This window comes from Ursus americanus, chromosome 28 (genome assembly GCF_024610735.1).
Source record: "Ursus americanus isolate L20-20 chromosome 28, mUrsAme1.1.p, whole genome shotgun sequence".
Classification (NCBI taxonomy): domain Eukaryota; kingdom Metazoa; phylum Chordata; class Mammalia; order Carnivora; family Ursidae; genus Ursus; species Ursus americanus.
The window spans coordinates 17,231,579-17,252,368 of record NC_142154.1 but is presented as its reverse complement, the minus strand read 5'-3'; the positions used below and the strand labels follow the sequence as shown (position 1 = coordinate 17,252,368).

Below are 20,790 nucleotides of genomic sequence, written 5' to 3'. Positions count from 1 at the left end.
CAACAACCCAGGACCACAGAACAGTTCCATCACCTCAAAAATTCACCTCAGATTCCCTTTGTAGTCAGCTCCTCTCTCCATCCCTGGCAACTGCTGAGCTGTTTTGCATTTTCCAGAATGAAATATAAATGGAATAGTCTTTTGGATCCAGCTTCTTTCACTTAGCAAAATGCATTTAAGATTCATCTATACCGCTGTGAATAAATGGCGCGGTCCTTTGGACTGCCGCGCGGTACCCCTTTGTCTGGACAGACCACAGTATGCACATCCGTCCATTCATCCGCTGGAAGCACATCCAGGTTGTTCTCAGTTTTTGGTGGCTATGTAAATTCAGATTTCTGTAAGCACAGTTTTCAATTCATTTGGGTAAATTCTCTGGGAGAGGACTGCTGGGTTGTATGACGAGTATATATTTAACTTTGTAAGAAGTTGCTGATCTGTTCTCCAAAGTGCTGTAGGATTTTGCATTCCAAGCACGGATACGTGAGAGTTCTTGTTGCCCTGCATGCTCATCAGAACTTGGCATTTTCGTATTTTGGGTTTTTGTTTTGTTTTTAAGTAGGCCTAAGCGGGGCTTGAACTCACGACTCTGAAATAAAGACCCGAGCTGAGATCAGGAGTTGGACACTTCACCAACGGAGCCACCGGGCGCCTCTGCTTGAGTACAGCGGACACACACTGTTGCATTATGTTCAGGTGTACAATACAGCAGCTCAACAACTCTGTACGTTGCGCTGTGCTCGCAAGTGTAGCTACCGTATGTCACCACACAATGCTGTCACAATACCACTTTTTTTTTTTAAATCTTAGGCATTCCAACAGATGTATAGTTGTATCATCCTGGAAGCAAGTCCCTTACTAGATATGTGATTTGCAAACAGTTTCTCCTAATCTGTAGGCTGTCTTTTTATTCTCTGGATAGGACCTTTTACAGAATAAAACTTTTTTTGATAGTGAAACTATTTTGATAGCATCGATATATCAAAATTTTCTTTATGGATCATGTTTTTTTGCGTATTATTTCTTCCAATGTTTTCTTCTAAAAGTTTCAGAGTTTTGTATTTTATGCTTGAGTCTATGATACATTTTGAGTTAATTTTTGTATAAGCTATGAGTTATATTTTGAGGTTTTTTTCTTTTTAAAGATTTTATTTATTTATTCGACAGAGATAGAGACAGTCAGCAAGAGAGGGAACACAAGCAGGGGGAGTGGGAGAGGAAGAAGCAGGCTCATAGCGGAGGAGCCTGATGTGGGGCTCGATCCCATAATGCCGGGATCACGCCCTGAGCCGAAGGCAGACGCTTAACCGCCGTGCCACCCAGGCGCCCCATATTTTGAGGTTTTATCTTTGCATATGGGTGCTGAATTGTTCCAACAGAGTTATTTGTACCAGCTATCCTTTTTCCACTGAATTGTTTTACTGCCTTTGTCAAAAAACAACTGAATATATTTGTATAGGTCTATTTTCTGGGCTCTCTGTTTTGTCCATCGATCTATGTGCCCACCTTTTTGCCAGCACCTCTTTCATTCTTGATATTGATAACCCGTGCCTTTTCTTTTAATTTGGTCAGCTTGGCTAGAAGTTTAGCAATCAAAAAACTAGGCTTTGGTTTGACTGATTTTCTCCACTGTTTTTCTGTTTAAATTTCATTAATTTCTGCTCTTTTTCTTTTCTTCTGGCTGCTTTGGGTTAAGTTTGCTCTTCCTTCTTGAGTTTATGTAAAAGCTTACTGATTTGGTACCTTTCTCTTTTCTAATATAAACATCTAATGCTATAAGTTTCATATATATATATATACACACACACACACACACATTTTATAATTTCTCCTGAAATTTCCTCTTTGACCCATGGGCTATTTAAAAGTGTGTTAATTTCTCAGTATATAAAGATTTTTCCTTTCTGTTACGGACTTCGTTAGGATCAGAGAATATAATCTGTATGACTTCGATTCTTTTAAATTTGTTGAGGTTTACTTTATGGCACAGGAAATGGTCTATCATGGTGGATAACCCAAGGGCCCTTAAGCAAAATGTTATGTTCTGCTATTGTGAAATGTTCTATAAACATCTCTTAGGTCAGGTTGATTGAGTATTGCTCAGGTTGTCTAGATCCTTACAGATTTTTCTGCCTCCTTGTTCTGTCAATTACTTAGAGAAGAGCGTTTAAGTTTCCAACTACAGTTGTGGATTTTATTTCACCTTTTAGTTCCATCAGGTTTTAGTTTATGAATTTTGAAGGTCTGCTCTTAGGTGTGTATACGTTAAAGATACTTATTTCTTGGAAAATGGACTGTGTGAAGTCCTTCTTCATCCTTGATAATACTTATTGTGACGTCTACATTGTCTGAAATTAATATGGCTACACTAGCCTTAATCACAGTCTGTTTTCTCTATCAGCTAACCTATGCCTTTATATTTAAAGGAGGTTTCTGTAGACAGTGTATAGTATAATCTTCCTTTTCTCAAGCACTGACATTTTGTCTTTTAACTGGTGTTTATGACCATGTTCAGTGTGATTGCTTGTACGGCTGGATTACAATCTACAATCTCGCTAGCTCGATGTATTTGTCCCATGCGTTATTTTTCTTTTTTCTCCCATATCTTGGGCTATTCAGCATTTTTTTATAATTCCATTTTATCTCCTCTATTGACTAAACCTCTTTTTACATTTTTTTCTGTAGTTGCACTAGGTTTTATAACATACATCTTTACTTAGAGTTCACCTTCAAATAGATATCACATTAGGTGTCGAGTGTGACTTACAATGGTGTATTTACAATTTGCTTCTGTCTTTTGTTGTCCTATATTTTTTTTACATGTGCCATAAGCACAAAATTCATTCCCACTATTTTTGCTTTAGAAAGCAGTGTTCTTTTAGAGCAATTAAAAAGAGAAAGATGCCCAGATTCTGGTTTCTAATACCATTCTCCAATGAAAAGGAACCAAGGTTCCTTGGAGAAATGACTGATTCTAGGACTAGGGCAGGAAATATACAAGATGAGCCTAAAGCATTTCACAGTAACTGAAAAATTTAAAAGTAACCTTCCCCGTTACTCCCCCCCCCCAAAAAAACCCCCACATGGATGAGGGTGTGTTTTCAGAGGCACAGGAACCAACTGAATAGTCCTCAATAGCTAAAGTTGGAATATGAGCAATAGAATAAAATAGTATTGGTAGAACTATATGTCACCCGAATTCAGTAGTATTATAACCCAAAATATCAATGTCCGTAAGTGTATATTAATATAAATCATTAAATAAATGAAAGTAAACAGATAAGTCACCTGTTCAGAAGAACTCCCAATAATTTAGGCAGACATTCTGCCCTCCAGGAGGTAGAGCCTAACTCCCACTCCTTAAGTACGGACCTTGCACAGGGACTGCTTTCCAAAGAGGAGAGTATGGAAAGGAAGAAGCGTAACTTTGCAGCAGAGAAACCCATGCAACACTCCATCAGCAAAGTGACCAAGATTAACGTCAACAGTACTTACTCATAATGATACCATGTACCCTTTGTATGGGGTGACAAAAATGGTACCTTCGTTCTGCGGCCTTCCTCCCTGAAACCCATAACCCCAGTCTAATCATGAGAAAAACATGAGAAAAAATCCCAATGGGGGAACATTCTACAAAATATCTTACCAGTACTTCTCAAAACAGTCAAAGTCATTAAGGCAAGGAAAGTCTTAGAAATTATCACAGCCAAGAGGAATCTGAGGAGACATGGCTACTAAATGATGTGGTGTCCTGGATGGGGTCCCAGAACAGAACAAGACTTGTGGTTAAAAACTAAAGAAATCTGAATAAAGTATGGACATCCGTGAATAATAATGTATCAATACTGACCTGTTAGTTGTAACTAATGTACTATACTAATGCAAAATGGTAATAATTGGAGAAACTGGTGTGAAGCATTAGGAGGACATTCTGTCCTATCTTTGTAATCTAAAATAAAAGGTTTATAAAATGTAGGGAAAATGAAATATGTTTTGTCTTCATTTATTTCATTTCCATTGTTCTATATTTCTTTGCACAGATCCAAGTCTCTGCTGGTATGATAGTCCCTCTGACGAAGGACTTCCTTCAGCGTTTCTTGTAGAACAGATCTCTCAGCAATAAGTTCTCCAGATTTTTTGTTTGAGAAAGTTTTTATTTCTCTTTCATTTCTGAAAGACATTTTTGCTGGACACAGGATTCTAGGCTGCGGGTTTCTGTTTTGAACTCCAGCACTTCGGGTTACTCCACTGTTTTGCAGCTTGCATAGTTTCTGAAGAGAAGGCATAGTATACATTCTTATCTTTGTTCTTCTCTTTTCTCTGGCTGCCTTTAAGATTTTTTCCTTGTTTTCCTTTGCTTTTAGCCATCTCAATGTGTGTGTATTTGTCCTATTTGGTGTTATTATTTCTTCAAATATTTCTTCTGCTCTGTTCTCTCTTTTTGGAATTCCAATGACGAATACGTTAAACCACCTGATAAGTCCACAGTTCTTGGAGGCTTTGTTCTGCTTCTTGTTTTGTTTTATTCTCGCTCTTCCTTCTCTTTGTATTGCCATTTGGGTAATGCTACTGACCAACAGGACTTTCCGCTTGCCAGGTCTTCAATGCACAGTTTAGTTAACTTAATTAGGAACTGGGCTGGGTTTGAGCTTCACGGGTGCGATGGTCACCCTCCGTGCATCCACGCCGGGCCTCAAATCCCTCCAGGAGGAAGCGAGCGCTGGCTTGCCAGGGGTTGTTCTTTCCCCATTGGCTGCTCCGTTATCAGTGTGAAGCCCTCCGCTCTCGGTGCTGTGCCCAGAGCGTGGCTTCTCGGGCACCCGCCGTGCTCCTGGCATCGGCAATGTTCCTGCCCTTCCGCCATGGCTTCAGATATATCTCCTTTTGCCATTTCTTGAGATACAATGGGAGGTCACCGATGCCCGAAGGGTGACACTTTTTGTTGTTCATCTCCTCACAGATTAAGACTTCTGGTCCATAGGACAGAAAGGGGAGAAGGGTCTAGGCAGCACATTTCGTCCCTATTACCGTGGCTGCTCTTCCCCTTCCCCAGCCGTACACCAGAGTGGAGACTTTCTCAGGATGTGTCCAATCTCTTCTGTGAGCACCCAGCGGGGTTCGTAGAGAAAAAGCCTACAAAAGACCTCGGATTTCCCCCATGGCACAGCACTAGGGTTTACATGGTCCTGCCAGTGAACACTGGCCTCCAGCAAGTCACCGAGCATCGGAGCTGAACTCATGACCTTGTCTTACCTAGACAAACCAGTGCTTGAATGTCCTCTCCCTGTGGTATCTGTCTCTCCCTAGAGTCTGGGCCACTTGGCTGCCATGAAATCTCAGCACTACAATCTACTCAAGGAGAACTGTTGTTGTTTGTCCAACTCGTTCTCCTTGCAAGGCTGGGAACAACAGTTTCCAGCTTTCTATCTCCAAATGAAAAATTACTTGTTTGTTTCTTGATGTAAACGGTTTTGGTCCTGGCTCTCTTTTATATTACCTTGAATAAGTACTGATTCTCCCTCAGTTTCCTCATCTCTACCCAGCCAAGATTATAGCATAATTGACAATCAAATGCGACAATGCATATGAAGATGTTTGAGAATCTATAAAGCATTATATATATGTAGATTATCTAAAGCCTGATGTCAACATCCATTTAGCCAAAAATCAAATAGTGGGTTTAAGCAGCTGCACTGTAGACAGAACACCTGGTGTATCACACTGAATGTCAGTCAAGCAATGCGATACTAGGAATGGTTTTAAAAGTTGCATACATATTCTGATCTTTTTCTATAAGAAGCTAAGGGAGATAAACATAACTCTCCTCTTCTTCATAAACAGAGGAGTCAAAAGCATAAGAGGCTAGAAATAGGAAGACATTGCCAAGGGCTGGGATGGGGAGACCTGTACTCTTTATAGAATTAAATGGGAAGGTTATTTAAGAAGGAATAAACAAAGAAAGATTATTTGGAGAATAACTCATTCAAGTTTTGATGCATTGTTCCCTATTCTACAATGGTTCTCTTTGGTACGTAGAATTTTCTAACAACTAATATAGGTCTCCTACAGAAAAGCATGTGTAATCAATTACTGAAAGTATGCAAAATAGAGATAGAAGAAATATTTAAATCAGGTTTAATTTATGAATTTGGTGTTGGAATCTCTGAGCTAAGATCCCAGCCTGGTAAAATTAAAATTAAGCCTAACAACCTCTCCTCATTTAGCTTTAATTTTAAATAACCACTAAGCATATTTATATCCTGGTTTTCTATAATTTGATTTCCGTGTATTTAAAATAGACCTGTCTCTTCAAACACCGACTTCAAACAGAAATATTCACTAAGAAAGGGTCTAGATTCTCTGGAAGTCCAGAAAATTCTGAACAAAAATATAGACTGGCTGTATTTTTAAAGAATGAGGCTGAAGAAAAGTTTAACATACCAGTGGAGGCATCATGCCCTTGCTTGAAGGAGGGATGACAACTCGAAGATCTGGTTTTCGACTGTTCATTCCAAGATTGCCACCACCTGGAGGAGGGGGAGACTTTGTAGGCATGACTTTGCCTAAACTATTTGCACCAGTAGTTCCAATCAAATTTGGAGAAGCTCTTGAGTTTACGAATCCATTCCCTGGAAAAAGGAAATATTCATTAACATGAAAAGAGCTGTTAAAATACTTTGGTAGAAATATGAAACAAGTTTTCCCTAGTCCTAGTTTCAAATAAATTTTATAACAAAACTCATTAGTAGCTGACCACATATCTTTATTTCAAAAATAAGCAAAAATATCAACTCCAGTCTGAAAAACACGTAAGACTTATGCCACTTGTTTCCAGTCTTACTGTTTTGACCTCCTGAGACATACTTAAAACACACGATACGTTTCTAACAGGGCACGTCCTACTGGGGACAGAGATAATGGAAACATCGCGAGAAACCGCCGGAGACCGGCCTCCTCATGCATCCCTGCAGCGGCACCAGCGCCCCGCTAGTCGGGCCGGAACCGCTCCGGGGCCACGGCTGCACCGCAGCTTCTTCAGCGCTCTCTCTAGGCTTCACCTGCACCAAGTACTTCTTCCTTACTGCTCTACCTCTACCCACGCTGCTTCCTCGGCTGCCAGTAGCGTCTTCATTAAATATCTGTGGTTTGCCTGACTTTAATCATCTTATTCCTGGTTTTCAACTTGCTCTAAAAGAGCAGTCTCTCAGAGGAAGTAAGGACGGGTACACGGTGCAGATGATCTCTCTGTGCAGTACCTCTGGGCGTCGGCTGAGCCAGATCAGTGAGAGAGCCACCCTATTTTCATGGAGGCTGCAGTCCTAGTCCTCAGGGGCAGCAGCCGTGTGTGGTGTGGGTGAGCCGACGCCACTTCCATCCCTGCTTAGCGATAGGTCGGAGCCAGCGTGTGCAGGCGTTCTCCCTCACCACCGAGATGGGACCCAGGAACGTCCTGCCGGATCCTAAGCCCAGCAGCTGTTCCACGGTGGTGAGGGAGGCTCCTGCATTCCTCCAAATACGACTGTGGAAGCATTTGATTCTCGAGCCATTTTGAGACCCAGCAGAAATGCAGAATGAGGAAAAAGCTGACAGGGAAAGGAGAATGGCACCCCGAGAAGACTGCATGCCAAGAAGTGAAACGATGCATCTCAAAGAACTGCAATGAGTTAATGACAAAAAACAATTATGTACTACAGGTTTTTCACTCTAAGAGCATTTGTACTGGGTTATCAGAACATTTTAAGTCTATGAAAGTTTCTTGAATGGAACAGAAATATTATTTAAAATGATTTACAATCCACATAGTGTTTGGTGGTTTATAAAACATTTTCAGGGGGCGCCTGGGTGGCTCAGTCAGTGAAGCGTCTGCCTTCGGCTCAGGGTCCTGGGATGGAGCCCCACATCGGACTCCCTGCTCAGCAGGGACTCTGCTTCTCTCTCTCCCTCTGCTGCTCTCCCTGCTTGTGTGCGCGTACTCTCTAATTAATAAATAAAATCTTTTAAAAAATAAAACATTTTCAGGAACAGTATTATAATGAATATAGGCAACTGATCGATAGGAGAATTCTAAAATTTAAAAAACGTAACTAGAAACAGAGGGATTAAGTATTTGAAGATAATCAGCTGAAGAAAATGAATGTTTCAATGTATCTATCTGCTTATAATACAGAGTTTGAAAAACATGTTATTTGGCTGTTTTACATGAATAACTAAAAATTGACATTTGAGAGTGTGATCTAATCAACGTTACCAGATCGTAACCAGGACTTTTTCAAAGGACAAAGAAAACTGAGTGGTGAGGCGTGGCCCTGGGGAACTGGCCCGCATCTCTCCAGCCACTGTCATTCAAACTGTCAGGATTCCAGATGACAGGTCTTCCTCTCTGCCACCACCCCCACTTCTCTCAACCAACCCCTCCTGCTTTCTCTGAAACTTTTACCAAGTGACCTGCGAGTTTTAATTCATTTATGTGATTTAATTTTTGCTGTGAGTGCTGGTATTTCAGTTAACCTTATGAGGCTATTTCCTGCATTCGACTTCCATTATCTTGAAACAGTATGTATTAAATCTGGGCTGAATCTCCTTTCCACACCCCAGAGAGCCATTCCTGCATTCTGTTAAGCTTCAGAAAGCAGTGCTGTTACACAGTCTCTTCCGCAGGCCAGCCCCTGGGGGTAGGGCTCATCCATGCATTGGGCAGAGGTAACTGCTAAGGCAAGTCATCTGAATATAAAATGTTCACCAAGTAACTTTTCAGAAATAGGCTTAATAGAAACTAACAGAATGCTGGATTAACCTTAGTAAGTACAATTAACATTTCTCTTAGTAGGCACAAATGTTATGTCTGTAATCTCTTTGATAACATTTAGAAGATTCTTATTTACTTGATTTGTACTCAAACCTGAAGGATAAAGCAATATTTCTTCTCAAATACATTACGAGAGGATGCGTCATCAAAAAGCTCTAATACTCCGTACCCACGTGGAGTCTGGCCTTCAGCTACATATAATACCACAGTAACCCGGAGTGAAGGGAATCTAAAAAGCACGGTATTTCCTAGTGCGAAGTTGGGCGTCTGCAGCAGAGAATTATGACAGGATGACGTAAGTGGTGACTTGCCAGCTGAAACAGGATAACCTTATATGCACTATTTGTTATTCTGTGGACTGTAGTGATATACTAATATACTTACTTCCCATTCATTTTTTATGACAAAAAAGTAGATACTTTCAGTATATAACTCATCTTGCCACAGCCTACAAATTTCAGAATTAGAGTACCAACTCTAAATGAATTAACCCAATGTGATTATTATCAAAATGTGTTCTCAGGTTTTAAGGTAAATTCTGCCCTGACACAAACGTGATAAAAATGCTCTTGAGCGAACTGCATACCGATGCCTCCGGAAGCTCAAGAAAGCTAGTATCACTTATGGTCCCTACAGCTCTAAGGCAGCTCATTCAATTATATCAGTCTGGCTCATATTTCAGAATATCCTATCAGCTGGAATAATGTGTTCGAGTGGCTAGAAAGCACTTCATGTCCTTAATACTACTCTTTTAGGGCTAAATTGTAGACAATGATGTTATTAATGTTTTACTACTATGAATCTGATTCAGAAGTTGAACTGACATGCACAGGACTTTGAAAATCTCAAAGGATTCTGGAAATTTTGTCCAAAGCAAGGTTCAAGAATTGAATTTATATTTGACCAATTTTCATAAAATCTGACAAACTTTAGGCTGATTTTTCAATAAATAAAAAAAGAACATTTAAAAAAATCTATACAATTATCTTTTGTAAAAAGAACTGAACAAAGTTTCTACAGTTAAAAAAACCACGGTTTTTAAAATCATGGTTGACACATTTCCTTGATTCAGCGGAAATTCCGATAGGACAGACAACATGGGTTCTGTCCATTAAAAGTTTATAATCTACAACAGACAATGCCCACGAAATCCTGTGCATCTCTTCCTGAGTACTGTTTTCCCCCTCTCCATCTGTCCCATGTGGGCAGCCCCAAAGAGGCTTCTCCTCCTTCAGAGACTTCATGCATCCCTCTGGCTTTACCCACTGCCTCAATCTGACTCTTAAATCTGTTTCTGCCCTTTATATCTCCTAATTTCTAGTCCACATGCAACCGTATCCCACAGATATGCTGCTGTCACCTCAAACACCACAGGTTATAAACCCCTGTACTACCGCCACCTGCTGTCACTCCCATCCGACTTTCACAGAGTCCAGCTTTGTTATTCTTCATGTTTTTCATTTCATCCATCTCTCTTTAGCTGCCACTGCCTCAGCTACAAAGCAAGCCCCTACATATTACCTCCGCTCACCCCTAAACAATTTTAAGAGTTTCTTGAGCCTTTCTATTTCTAGTCTGGTGTATTTTTTTCTTTCTCAACATGTTTTTAAAAAGTGAAATTGCTGGATATCAGAGGCTTTATTTTATGCTCGATGTTTAAACACAGGCCCAAAGTTAAAAGGAGTTCCTGAAGTCATGTGAATTATAGTATTATCTAAGTATTAAATGTCAACTTTCAGTAGAGAAATATACCTAGTATGCCAAATCAGATTGTCATTATGGAAGATGTATACAATTTACAACATGCGCAAAACTGGCAGGTTTTACTTGGACAATGACAGACTGAAAACAAAAAACTATGTTTCAAGGAAAAACAAATGAATGTTTTAATTTACTACAATAAAATTGTTACGACTGTGGAGGTACCAACCATATCAATAAAGAAAGCTTAAAAACTAGGAAAAGAGAGAGAAAACTCCTATTTCCACCATCTCAACATAACTATGATAATCAGTTTGAATTTCCCATCCTTTTTATTTTCCACATGCATATTTTTTGCATAGCTTTAAATCACAACTAAAAAGGAATTCAGTTGAAAATTTTCATTTACATAATTTTCACACAGTTGAATACGTTGGTTTCTTTCTATTATTCACTACTATAAATAAAGTTGCAGTGAATCTCTGCATATTCTAGTTATTTCTTTAGGAGAGACTCCCAGGAATGGGATTCGTGGGCTCAGAGGCATAAACATTTTTATGACTACTGAAACATCTTGCCAAAATCTTTTCAGAAAGATCGTTATTAATTTACAATGCCCTAAGCACACAGAAGATCATCAGTTTCCTCACACCTTCATTGGCTCTCCATGTCACAACAGAAAGTGGTAATAGTTGGCAATTAGTGACTTGTGGTTTTCTTTCCATTTTTATTTAAATCTCTTGATACATCCTTCCAATTTTTAAAATACTAGTTGGGTTTCTTCTTTGAATTGTACACTTAGGTATATTAAAAACTCACCAACTTATTAAATAGTCCCCTGCCTGTGGCTTGTATTTTATCTTACTTTTTCTCTAAAGAAGGAGAAAATCTTTTATCTCACGTAAGACGACTGGAGAAAAGTGGTTGCAAACTTGGTGGCTTTAGCAGCTCAATGTGGAGGACCCAGAGCTTTCCAGCTTTTCACTCTGCCATCCTAGGCTTTTGATGGCCTGCCCTCTGCTACAGTCTTGCTGCCTGATCTCAAGATGGGGCTGTACATCCAGCTGCCACATGCAGACAATAATGCCCAACAAATCGAGTCTTTGCCCAAAGACTGCTAAGTCTTTCTGTGAGTATGAATGTGTGTGTGTGAATTTTTTTCCCTCTAGATTTTGGAATTAATAGAACCACCTATACAATGTAAATTACATTCTAATTTGAAAAGTGCCTCCCCATTTGTGATTTATAATTCCTTTTAAAATCACATGTATTTATTTAAAAACTCATATTAATATAGCACATAATACAAAATGGTGCACAAAACAAAAAATTAAAAATCAAGGATTTAGCATAAAATGAACATCTATGTAACCATTACATCAGGAAAAAGAATACTGCCAAAACCTTGAAACTCTCTATAATTGGGCCCCCAAGAAACATTCCTATTGTCCCACCTACCCAAAATAACAACTCTTGTGACTATTACAGTGACTTGTTTTTCTTTACAGTTTTATCACCTATTTAACACATGTATCCTTAGCACTATAATATTGTTTGGCTATTTTTCAAAGTTCATTTAAATAGAATCATTTCATATTTGCATCCATTGTCTTTCATTCATCATAGTTTGGTGAAATTCAGCCACCCTGTTAATTACTGCTGTAGTTTCTTCCTTTTCGTTGCAGTATACTACTCCTCCATATAATGTATTATGACTTATGTATTTGTTCTACTGCTGACAGAAATTTGGATTATTTCTAGATGTTGGCTGTAACAAATAATACCATGGCACATTCCTTTTCCTATTACTTGATGATCATGGTACACACATGCATGTCTCTACAGTATGTAAGATGAATAAAAATGGTGGGTTGTAGAATACATATATCTACAACTTTAGTAGATAATGTCAAAATGGCTGTACTACTTTGTACTGCCATCATCGGGGAATGAGAGTTTGGAATTTCCCATAGGCTTGTCAACACTTGGTATTATCTGCTTATTCTGCTTTAGCGCCATTCTGGTTCGTGTATGATGTTTTCTGTAGTTTTAATTTTGCATTTCCTTGGTTACTGAGATTGAGCATATTGTCACATGTTTATTGGATACCTGATAACTTCTTTTGTGAAGTGTCTGTGTTCTTGTGCACATTTTCAAAAATCAGATTTTTTCATGATGATTTGTATATATTCTTCATAAAAAGTCCTCTGTTTACTATATGTATACGACCTACATTTTCCCGCTCTGTCCTGCCTTTTCATTTTCTTCGTGGTGTTTTTGATGAACAAAGATTCCTAATTTTACACAGGCAAATTCATCTTTCTTTTACAATTAGGCTTCCTCTGGTTTCCTATTTAACATGTCTTTCCCTATTCTAAGTTTGTTCAATGCTTAAAAACCTCAAGGATGCTTCTGCTTTCCCTATTACAGGGGCCTGAAACATCCTATCTTTTGGGAAGAAGTCACAACAAAAATTAAGAAAAGAATAAGACCAATGGAGGGCTCATCAATAAAAATATTATGCATTTGAAAATTACAGTATCAGTAAAAATGTTAAAGTTTAAAGGTTAAGCAAAACTATCTGGAAGTGACTCATGACAAGTCTCTAAACCTGGACTGACAAAATCAAAGTTATTATACAGCTTACATATAAAAAAGTTTTGTTTTTTTTTTTAGTGATGCACTTATTTTATTTTATTTTATTTTATTTATTTTTAAATAAATGATCTCTCTCTCTCTGACAAAAAAAAAAAAAAACAGACACTGAAAAGAACGTTTACTCTGTACTTTCAGTGTAGATGACCACACTGTAGTGTCAAGAAGGGGGATGGTGCAGATGTGAGCTATAGCTACCGCAAGGGGCTGTTAACCTCTGATTCACTCTACTTCTATGGTCCTGCCTTTTGGGGGCTCAACACGAGGTGACAGGAGCACTCTGGACCCTCCCAATTCTTTGTGGGCCCTGAACTTTGACCTCTCTGTCCCCCTAGGTCTCTGAGGCTGTCCTACTCCACTGTGGAAGCAGCAAATAACACCTAAGGAAAAGCAGTCATAATGCTGGGCTCACCCTCTTCAAAGCTCTGTCTCCATCATTCCCTGGATCTTGAGCCAGGAATTCTTCATTATCTTGTTAGTTCTCAAATGTTTTCAAGCAGATTTTAAAAATATTTTGCCTAGCATTTGTAGGAGTCTTCAGCGGAAGGGCTGGTCCCCATGACCAGGTCTGCTATTATCACAGCACAAGCCTAATTGTCTTGCTTGTCTTTTTTTAAACCTCAATTTTAATTTCATTTATGGAAGGTTTCATTATTCAAAAACTCTTTTCTATGTATCATCTTAAGATCAGAAGCAAGATTTCCCAAAATGTTTTATATGATACTAATTATGAAAGATGCTTTTTCATGAGGAAAAAGAAATGAAGGGTTCTATTATGAAATCACTATGTATAACCGTATGTTATATACTAAGTTTAATGATTCACAAAATAGATTAGCATTTTAAAGGCTCCGGTAAGTCTTACAGTGAAGAAACCTGTTTAGTTTTATTTAACACAAGGTTTACCAAACATAGATAAATCCTTCTTCTTATACAGTTCCAAGAAACATATCTTGAAAAATATAGATTAGAAATCATTCTCATACCTTTTAATATTTTTTCCTCTAAATTTCTCTGGGAATTTTAACTGCTTAATCTTTTCATTCAAAAAGAGTATATCTGGGTATAATAATGAGTTTAAATGATTTTTTCCAAACTACTAAACCAAAATGGCACCATTGTTGAAAATGAGCTAAAATATATTATCTGACTCTTCCTCACAAAAATAACATTTCTAAAATACCCATGACAGATCATTTCTTTTAGGGAAAATTTCTAGTAAGAAACACTTTAAACCCATGTATGCTCTAAGTATTTCACAGAAATAACTGTTTCCAGTTGGTATCTGAACGAAGTGATATAAAATGTCTACTCAGTTAAATCTAATTCTGTTAAAAAGCACTTATAATGCACATGCCATTTAAAATACAATCCAAACAAGTAGAATTACACGTAGTAAAAGTAAAATAGGCATATACGAGTATGAACCAATGAAGAATCAGGACATCCAATCTCGATGTATTATGAGATGTTGAGGTGTACCCTAAGGAGCAGGATTTATCTCTGTGTATACATAATAATGGAAACAGACTTTTAAATAACTCACTAAAGGGGCGCCTGGTTGGCTCTGTCGGTTAAGCGTCTGCCTCCGGGTCAGGGTGTGATCAAGCCCCATGTCCAGCTTCCCACTCAGTGGGTCAGCGGGGAGGCTCCTTGTCTCTCCCCCTCTCCCTCTGCTCCTTCCCCCCCATCGACTCATGTGCTCTAATAAATAAAATCTTTACATAAATAACTCACTAATAAGCACTTAAAATATTTTAATACTTACTTGAATTTTAAGTTTTAATAGAAATAGATGTTCACTAATCATGATTATTAACACTACTAATACTAAACACATTAAAGTAGTTGCCTTCGATGCGGGAAGGAAGGGCATGGGAATGGAACAGTGGTATAGAGGGGATTAATTAATGCCCAGCATACTGAGATGCTTTGTATAAACCAACGATGATGTGCCATGATCCGAGGAGTGTGCTTATGCAGCCCTCTAAACATGACGGTCACGACAGGAGAAGAGGCTTATAAAAAAAGAAAAATGAATGAAAAAAGAACAAAAGAAACAGGGTTATATGCAGAAGGTCAAATTAGGATGATGACAAAGTCTGAGTTTTAAATTACCAAAAGGAGAAAAACCAAGCAGCAGGGACAAAGTCTAGATTCACAGTTGCATGGCAGACAAGAAAAAAATAGTGAAAAAGCTTTTAGGAAGTGTGGAAAGTACAAGAAAGAAAAGAGAGAATTCAAACACTTGTTTGACAGGAGGAAGAACCATGTTTACGATATGCCAGAAGGATGAAAAAAAAAGTAAAGGCAAGGGGAAAACACATTAGAAATCTTCGAAGAGTTAAACTCCATGAAATAAAACTAAGTTGGGAAATAAACCAAGAGGTAGTTACAATTAACATTAAATAAAACAGAAATTTTTGATTCTAGCCTTAACTCTGCTAGGAAGTAGAAGGCAAAGTAAGATGGACAGTACTGGGGGAGTAAAAGCATATGGGAAAATTTAACACAAAAAGAGTATGTATATGGGCATGCAAATAACTAAAATGGAGTCGAAATACACTATAAATATTTGGAAATACACATACAAGTATAGCAGCCTAATGTATAACTGTTAAGACTGTTATGAATTTTCCACAATTATGTTAAAAAATATCCTACAATGGGATAATTAATTAATTCCATTCAAAGAGCTATTAATATGTGACAGACATGATTAGGCATTTACCCTACTTTAGGTCACTATGTTTTATAACTTGTTTCAGCAATATCTGTTTCTTTCTCATCATCTTAAGTTATTCAATCATCTCTACAATTTTCTTGAGGCAGAAGCTCCTTACATTTCTATAGAATGAATGGGCTGAACACATGCAATTGTGAATTTTTCCTAGAAGTGATCTGTGTTCAGAAGTCTCCAGGAACACACAGTATCTAAAAGCAGGGAGGAAATTCCTGCCCTTGTTTTCAGATACAATGATGACAACTGTGTTTATCACAGATTAAGAGACCAAGACCACTTAATGTGATGATAATCCAAAGGAATACAGTTATTCTTATACTCTTTGACATATATGCCATATTTTTGTAATGTTCAGTTCACAGTGTACCTTTGCCAGCACTTCAAGGTTGGGCAGACATATTTACAACATGTGTTTAAACTTGCTAGTCATCGTTGGAAAGAATCCCAAAGTGAAAAACAAAACAAAACCAATTTGGCTATAACTGTGACAAAATGTGAATTTTCTACATGTGGCCACCCAAACAATCTTTGTAGCTCTAGAAGTAGGCCCACCATTTCTTTGTACTGCAACCTCTCTAAAAACATTTCATGCTACTATAAAATGTTATCAGTGTGCTAATGATCTAACTTTGGTGAGACAAGAGGATACAGAAAGCTTCTCCTTAAAAAACTGGCTTGATGTAAAAACTGTATGAAGGCAGTATCATCTTTAGCAAAGAACGATATCTGCTATATAGGAGGCACGCAAGGCCAAGATACAAAGAACAGAGCAGCGCTGTTATCAAAAAATGTTAAATAATAGTAAAAGTACCCCCCAGAAGAAAATTAAGTCTACTCTAGTCATGTACCCATTTCTTCTTCTTCATTTGGTAAAAGGCCTTATTTGAGGGACAATATTCCTTTTATCTCTAATAGGATAGGTGCCTACAAAGTGAAACAGGAGTAATGCACGCACCCACTGGGCTGCTTCCGGCTCCATTTGGCACTGTGAGGTCTGAAGTGCTCAACATCCCACCTAGAAATTTTAGAGAGAGAAGACAGAGGGCAAAGAATGAACATGAATTGGTTCTCCTTATCTGAATGAAGTAACCTGTACTCCTTTTCTAAAAAGCAAAAATAAAAACTAGCCTAGACTTAATTTGGCATTACTGTGTAATATGATGTAGTTAAATATACATATAAAAGCTCACCTATCAAGCTCTGATGCAAATGCCTTCCTGTGTCAATATCGAATAGTACATATTTGATAAGAATGGGGGCAGTGCTAATGGAGTACTACTAAATCTAGGACTCAAAGGAGAGACACTGCATTACAAAGAGTACAGCTATAAAGGCACTGCAAATTTCTGCTGAATTCATGAACTCTAACTCCAATCAGGTGCGTCTATTCTCTGTATTTTTTAATAATATTTTTTTATTATATTATGTTAGTCACCATATAGTACATTCCTAGTTTTTGATGTAAAGTTCCATGATTCATTACTTGCATATAACACTCAGTGCACCATGCAATACGTTCCCTCCTAATACCCATCACCTATTCTCTGTACTTCTGACATGAGTGACTCACACTCTAACTTTAAATCTTTGCTCATGATATCCTAATTAAATTTTCTGCCTGTCAAAGTAGGGCTTTCCTATGATAAGGAAAGTTACAGATGGCAGATTCTGTCTATCCTTCCACTGTGCTGAGAGCATGCTAGAGCGCCACAATAAGTCCTCAAAAATAGTCTTTAAACTGGAGCCAATTATGTAGCAGTGACTCTTGCTCATCAAAGACAGAAAATTAAAGGGTAGCAAAATAAGGAACTGCTTATGTAGCAATTCTTTTTATCAAAGAACCAGCGGAAGTGAGACCGCTACACACCTGCACTGCCGGTACTTGGCGGTCTCTGAGGGACTCCCGGGGATACATTTCTGTGTAACGTGGCTTGAGGTGGAGACAGCATGCTTGAGTCTGCTAATGTGGAGCTGGCGGCCAAAGACGGGGACACAAGTGAACTCCCTGGGTTAGTGTAGGACAAAGCGTTAGGGCTGGTCACAGGGACTGTGACAGACATTGAGAAGTTTTGAGGTGGCAAACCAGGCTGTAAATAAAGAACAAGGAAGAGAAAACTGTGATTTTCATTTTCATCTGTATTAAATGTAATAACTTAGGAACTGTAATTTGATAAGGTAGCTTGAGTTATTAAAAGTAAAGGATGGGGATAGTTTCTTACTAAATCAAATGGCAGATTTAAGTTGTTTTCTTAAGAATTATATCTGAACATGAGTATGTCTGACATAACCTTTTCAATTTCCATTTTTATATAGAAATACGTATTATACTACTATATTTCAAATATTTATAGAGACGAAAATTAGATGTCAGAACCTGGTATTAAAGTGGTGTCAGATTTAGACATTACAAAATATATCACTGTTATCAAGTAAGCATAAAATCAGCACTTAAAGAATCAAAACCAGTTTAGTAACATTACATTTCTATCGAAAGATTACAAATATAACAAAAGGAGAAAAATATGTACACGTATTATAAATTTAATACACCAAGTAAACCCTGGTTTGACTTTATCAAATGACATTCTTAATGGACAAAACTAAAAAAAAAAAAAAATCGAGTCATATATACACAACAAATGTAATCTGAGTGTAATGAAAATGCAAAGAAACCATCTAAACAATAAAATTAACCAGACAACCTTTCTTAAAATTGTATGAAGATTAAATTACAATTATAAATGCTATCTTACTTCCCTCCTAAATATTCCACGCCCCCTTAAAATAATACTTGCTATTTCTTCTTGTATTTCCTCCACAGACCACATACACTTGTTAACCATGAAAATAACAGTTCTCTTTATAACATCTCCATTATAGAGAAAGAAAAAAGCTATCCTCTCCCCCTATTTTAAAACAGTGATTGCAAAGAGTGGTAACACTGCTAATTCAAAGCTGGAAGAATATGTTTATGTACTCTATTCAATAGTAGTTTATTTCAGAAAGAAAATTATAATTCATTAACTGATATAAAACAATGGGATATATCATAAAATTTTTTTCAAAGATAAAGCAATTTTATTTACACAATATTCTGCAGCTTAACATTTACTACAAAGTCACAAACACCCATGTGAAGCCAGAAGGGATTTTATTTTGTTTGCTATTATTTTGTTTTTTTAAGAATAATAAAGGTATTAGCATAAAAATACTTCCTTAAAAGGTATTTTTTAAGAGCTTCTTATACTAAAGGACTCCTTTGGAGAGATAATCCATGATGTATACTTCAAGGCACAGTTTTTAAGAGAATTAACTCTGACAATGAGATAAATATTAGCATCGGAACCAATATGTTCCATGAAGCCTACAATACAGATACAGCATTAGAAAATCAGATCCAGAATAGCTGGTTTAAGCAGCTCTTGCCAATGAGCTTCCCAAGAGAACTCTCTGAAGAACTATCAAAGAAGCATGAACTCAAAAAAGTATTGGTTTTCTGGATGGTTAGATGTATGAGCATAGGAAAATTTTAAACCAACTATTTGTTTTGCAACCAGCTTAAGAACATTGTTTCCTTAAATTAGTATCAAGCAAAGCCTCTCTTTCTCAATACCTACAGTAAAAGAAAAGAAAAGGAGTTTGGAGGTATTTTGCCAAATAGTTTTGGGACATTTACGAAGAACTAAAGAGTAAGCTACTACTATTACAGCAACTATACAGAATAATTAAAAATAATTCTGAAACATCAAATTTTGTAATAAATCTAACCATTTTATATTTTATAGTCTCAACATCTATTTACGTACATGTAATATTTTTTAAAAGTCACGAGAGGGAAAGGGAAATCTTATATGTACCCTATATATTTATAATCACAGAAATTTAGAGCTAGAAGGGACCTTAAAATTGTGTAAGCCAACTCATTTACTTTACAGTTGAAAAACTGGAATCCAGGAGGGGTTTATGTGCCCTATCCAAAGGTACAGGAGATAGTAAGTAGAACTTAGATTAGGATGTTTTCTCTTCACTTCCATGTTTAAGACACTGAACATGTATTATTATAAAACTGCAACAAATTTATTTTGAAGTTCTATAAAACCAAAAAAAAAACCAACAACTAATGAAATTTTTTCCCTTTCTACTTAGTGGTATCATCACCCACTGTGAAAATAAAAAGAAGTGTAGCCAATTTCTTCATGCACAAGATAAAAGCACAAACCATACTTTAGTACTCACTGCGATTTTATGATTCCGCATCATATTATCAAATTCCTCATTAATTTTTTTATATTTTTCTTCTGTATGTGGAGTTAGCACATAGGAAGTATCAGGGTCTGGGCTGTCGCACCCTCTGTGTTCCTTCTTGTTCAGAGCCTATATAATGAAGTTAACAAAAAGGATCAACAAATAAAAAGTAGAGGTAAAGTAAAAGTACTTACAGGGCCTCGTTTGAAAATAAAATCACTATCTTCATTTAGTTTGCTGAATCTGTCCTCCGAGAGTGGACTGTGCTCAAAGTAATCGTCAGCATCAGGGCTCTCACAACCATTAAGGCCTTTCTTTCTTAAAGTCTGAAATACAATTGGAAAATTCACACACAAATGATACTAACTTGCCATGAGTTTTTTCGTAAAATTTATTAAGAGAGCACAGACTGAATGAATTGAATTATTACAAGAGCCACTGAAATGGTTTTAAATGATCACAAATGTACTCTAATCCTTCAAATAAGGCAAACCTTAGATATAAGCAAAATTAACACTCCCATTGTATATTAAGAAAAAAAGTAACGTTTACTTGTTTGGATTCTTTCTTCCCAAACCTCCTAGAGGATACCACATTACTCACGGCTCTGGTAGTTACAACCTGAATCTGATTACAGCCT

At 37.4% G+C, this 20,790-nt stretch overlaps 1 protein-coding gene across 11 annotated transcripts in view; it reads right to left on the bottom strand.

Annotated features, from left to right (window-relative positions):
- Positions 1-20,790, bottom strand: part of MEF2A (myocyte enhancer factor 2A) — a 163,165-nt gene that overhangs the window by 15,745 nt on the left and 126,630 nt on the right. For 3 of the 11 annotated variants that reach the window (XM_087856704.1, XM_087856706.1, XM_087856705.1), the window contains 4 exons: positions 20,130-20,279; positions 17,773-17,992; positions 16,861-16,920; positions 6,442-6,629 (listed from right to left, as the gene is read on the bottom strand). In XM_087856704.1, coding sequence (XP_087712830.1) covers positions 6,442-6,629; positions 16,861-16,920; positions 17,773-17,992; positions 20,130-20,279 — 618 coding nt within the window. Of the gene's footprint in view, positions 1-6,441; positions 6,630-16,860; positions 16,921-17,772; positions 17,993-20,129; positions 20,280-20,344; positions 20,477-20,790 lie in introns of all 11 variants that reach the window. The other 8 variants (XM_087856707.1, XM_087856709.1, XM_045795399.2 and 5 more) reach the window with 5 other exon arrangements.